The 3946-nt window shown below is 33.0% G+C and overlaps 1 protein-coding gene across 1 annotated transcript in view; it reads right to left on the bottom strand.

The window, feature by feature from the left end:
* The window catches only part of pus1 (pseudouridine synthase 1), a gene marked incomplete in the record, with an annotated part of 1687 nt that extends 209 nt beyond the window's left edge, over positions 1-1478 (bottom strand). Inside the window, 5 exon segments of the mRNA XM_037691917.1 lie at positions 1-87; positions 183-285; positions 563-700; positions 773-990; positions 1154-1478. Coding sequence (XP_037547845.1) covers positions 1-87; positions 183-285; positions 563-700; positions 773-990; positions 1154-1214 — 607 coding nt within the window.
* Positions 1479-3946: the final 2468 nt, after the last annotated feature.

Below are 3946 nucleotides of genomic sequence, written 5' to 3'. Positions count from 1 at the left end.
CAAAGGCCACAGTTGGAAGCATGTAGGAATATGTACGAGCGTCACATAAGTTTTTGGAATTGAAACCCTTGGTCACTCGTTTAAGCCCTGTGGGTACAAAAGTAAAAGCATCTCATCATACAAACATCCTGGAGCTGTTCGTCAAAATATCAACGAGAAAAGATTACCAGTAAGAGTCTTACCGAGCGCCCTGATCTGTGGTGGCAAATGATTATTGATTTTTTCGATTACGTCCTCGATCAACCGCAGCTTCAGAGAAACCAGTTGACCAGCAGCAGAAACACTCTAAATAAATGCAAATGAAACGTGTCATATCGTAAATATTTGAAACACATTTAAATTTATTTCATCAGTGGAATGTTATAATTCAAACTATCAATGGATACAGACCATCTGAAACAAGTTTTGCTCTTAAACTGGCCAGGAGTTTGTTAGTGCAAGCAAAATAAAATATTGCAAATATAATATTAATAATATTGCTGACACTGGAGTATGTTATTTCCTTTTGATTATTTAAAAATAGATTTTTTTTCTCCCAAACCTAACATGCACTAACACATACTTTATCTGTCCTGGCACATCTTTGGAAAGACATCTTCTTCATCTCATCACCATAATCTTCAGGGATGCATCCAGATTTTATAAGAGCAGTGACCAGATCATCTTCAATGGTGATAAACTGGGAGTTTCGGTAATTCCTCTAAAAAAAAAAAAGGAAGCCACTTATGAATATATTTAACTATAGAAGGAGCACAGTGAATGATCAACACACCTGCATGCCATAATACCCCTTCCCTGAGTATGCCAGAAGCAGAGCCACTTTCTTTTTAGGATATCTTTTGCCATCTTCAGCGTGTTCTTCGTCTGTTCTTAGTCTTTTGGTGGCTCTCTCAACAGAATCCTCATCTTTATTCTCCTCATGTGGCCGTTTTAGCAGCTGATCAGCTGTGGATTCAGGACTCAGAGTGGACAAGACTTTAAAAAGGCAACCTGTGAAGTAAAAACAAAATGGATTTATGTCCTCATATGCCTGGTCTGATTGAGTCTGAAGCCTGGTAAACATTCATCTCAGCCCAAAATTCAACGAAAGCGACATGAAAAGATTGATTTACATCTGTAAAATTAATAATTTCATTGTGTTGGGTAGACTTACCGTTTTTCTTTGGCGTTTGTTGGTACTTAGCTAAACTCAGCAGCAGTCGGACTTTAAACATGTCATGCAAAACAGCAATTTAACAAAAGTATCTGCAGCTAGGAGATGCTAGCTGATCCTTTAGCTAATAAGTTTCATACGAATTGTCTCAGGATAATTTTCTGAGGCAAAGCTTTTAAACAGCTACCAATAATTATATTTGTAAAAGTTTGCGAAGAAATCTGGAAAATAAAATAAAATAAAAAAAGACCACAGTTAAAGCGAAAATTGATAAACGCGGTCACACATGTTACAACCAACTGTGTCCTCTAACGATAATCTCGCGAGACTTGACCAGTTCACGTTTATACATGACGTCACGAGCTGTGTATTTAACTAGGAATAATAGTAATGTCTTTTTATATTTGTTTACGCTAACTTACAAACTATCTCTGGCTTCGAATATGTTTTTATAATCGTTTTTTTTAAATAAAATATTACTATTTCAATACATGATCAATTTTGAATGTCTTCAGACAATTCAAATTCCATATTTCCATTAATGTGATTCTGTGTTTTGCAATTCACACAGGCTAAGAATTTTTAAAAATCTTTTCATCAAACATAAAATTATTATTATTATTATTATTTTACTAAAGATTTTAATATTATTTGTAAATCGTACATATTCGTTGAACAGCATTATACTTCCTGTTATAAAGTTATTTTATGTTATTGGTGATTTACAGTAAACTGATCACAGTTTCATTGAGTTATTGATTATGATGAGGTGAATAAAAGCTCCTGAAGATTTTACCTGTAAACAAAAGTTTTGACGAAATTGAAAAAAAACCCAATAACAATCCAGTCGAACAAATTAAAACAATATTTTATTTGTTTTGTCAATTTGTGCATTCAAAATCATTTTAGTCCATTATGATTAAAAAAAATATTGAAAAGGAGTTGAGTATTAGTTTATTTGTTCAAGCTGATGTGCCATTCAGATTTTATTTGGTTATTTATTCACATATCCACATAAACAAGTCTAAATCATATAGCTAAAGTTTAAAATGTAACATCAAGCATGCCAAAGTAGTTGCTATTGATGCTGTATCAATTGCTAAATGAAAAATTTAAATCTAAACAATAAAAAAAGAACAGATTATAAGAACTGTATTATTAAAACTCAAATGTAAGAGTTTCTAATAATGGATTTAAGTAAATAAACCAAGGACATTTGGACACATTGCTTTAGGGCATTGAGTTCATGGAATGCACAAGCTGTAGTAATATTTCTGTCCACGTGGAGGCATGTGACTGAAAAAGAAATACATGTACACCTTGTTCCTTTGTCAAAGTCATGTACTGTACTTTACTTCAAGATTAATCTACTCCTCAGCCATTCAGCTTGTGGGGTTGCTGACCTTAAGAAATAAAAATAGCATATAAAATGTAAGTTTTATAGAGTCAATAAAAAATTTCAAGGATCATAATATATATTTTGCTCTCCTTAATGCCACCAAATTAAATATTTCATGTGGTTCTTTTATTTATTTGTTATTAGGAGGATGTTCTTGTTGCATAAAGAGTTTCATTATTTTACATAAAATAAATTATGTTTCTGAGTGACATAAGCTATTTATTATACGAAGCTGTCATGCAACTGCATGTCACACAATAGAATAATGGCAAAAGCAAATAATGTTGAGAGTAGTCTGTCATTTTTTTCAAGAATACATAAAAAAGGCTATCTTATTGCTAAGAGGGCAAACTGTTTTATGGAAACCATCTCATACTGGGGTCTCCATTTAATATTTCACTTTTTATGTCACCTTATAAGGGGATCAGCTCGTTTTCTGCTGAACTGCCAAACATAGACACATCAGAGAAAAAGGGCTTTGGCTGCTATAACTCTGCATACATATAGAGTGCTGATGATTTTCCATGGAAAAAGACCTTGTAATGCAAACAATAATTCATGAGCGCATCAAAAAAGGGCATGGTAGAGTGATGATAACACTATATGCAATTTAAATAGTTCCCATTAGATTAGTGTCAATTATAGGTAAATATCGCACAACAATAAAGTTACATTAGTTCATGTGGAAAAAAACAAGCTATTTAAACCACACAATCCAAATTATTGTAAAAAGTTGTAAGCCAAATTTGTGCATGGCTGCCGACTCATGCACTGTTCACTAAAGGAAACTGTCAAAGTGAATGAAAATAGGTCACTCATGGCAACGTCCAAAGAAGAGCCCCTTAGGATTGACTACTCTGATGATTTTGAAGTACAGTAATAGTATATATTTATTCTCAGATTTGTTGAGAAAAGTGTAGATAATATTCCACATGGTTTTTGGCAGATTGTTTACGTTGACCTTGGACTCGCATTTCAGAATTGCACATCAATAAATCTGGAAAACTGGTAAAGCAAAAATCTTTCAAACTGAACAAGTCAATATAACTCAGAAAAACTATTTGAAATTGGATTTCATCATTTGCATCAAGTACTATTACCACTCAGTTCATGTACAGTACATAATTAATGGATATGCAGTGTTCTTATGGGACTTAAAGCACAATGTAATATAGACAAGCAACATAATTATTCTTAATTTACCCTTTAAACCAATTGTTCTCAAACTATCTAGGTTTTGACTCTGACAAAGTAACAGTGGTAAATATTTTTTGCTAAACGAAGTGTGTAAACGTTACAAGCCATTAGACAAATCGACCATAATAACTACTTGCATCAATTTAGAATTGGATGGATGGATGGATGGATGGATGGATGGATGGATGGATGGATGG

Source organism: Nematolebias whitei, chromosome 18, assembly GCF_014905685.2.
Source record: "Nematolebias whitei isolate Nwh7 chromosome 18, NemWhi1, whole genome shotgun sequence".
NCBI lineage: Eukaryota > Metazoa > Chordata > Actinopteri > Cyprinodontiformes > Rivulidae > Nematolebias > Nematolebias whitei.
Note: the sequence above shows the minus strand (reverse complement) of the source record. Positions and strands in the feature narration are given on the sequence as shown.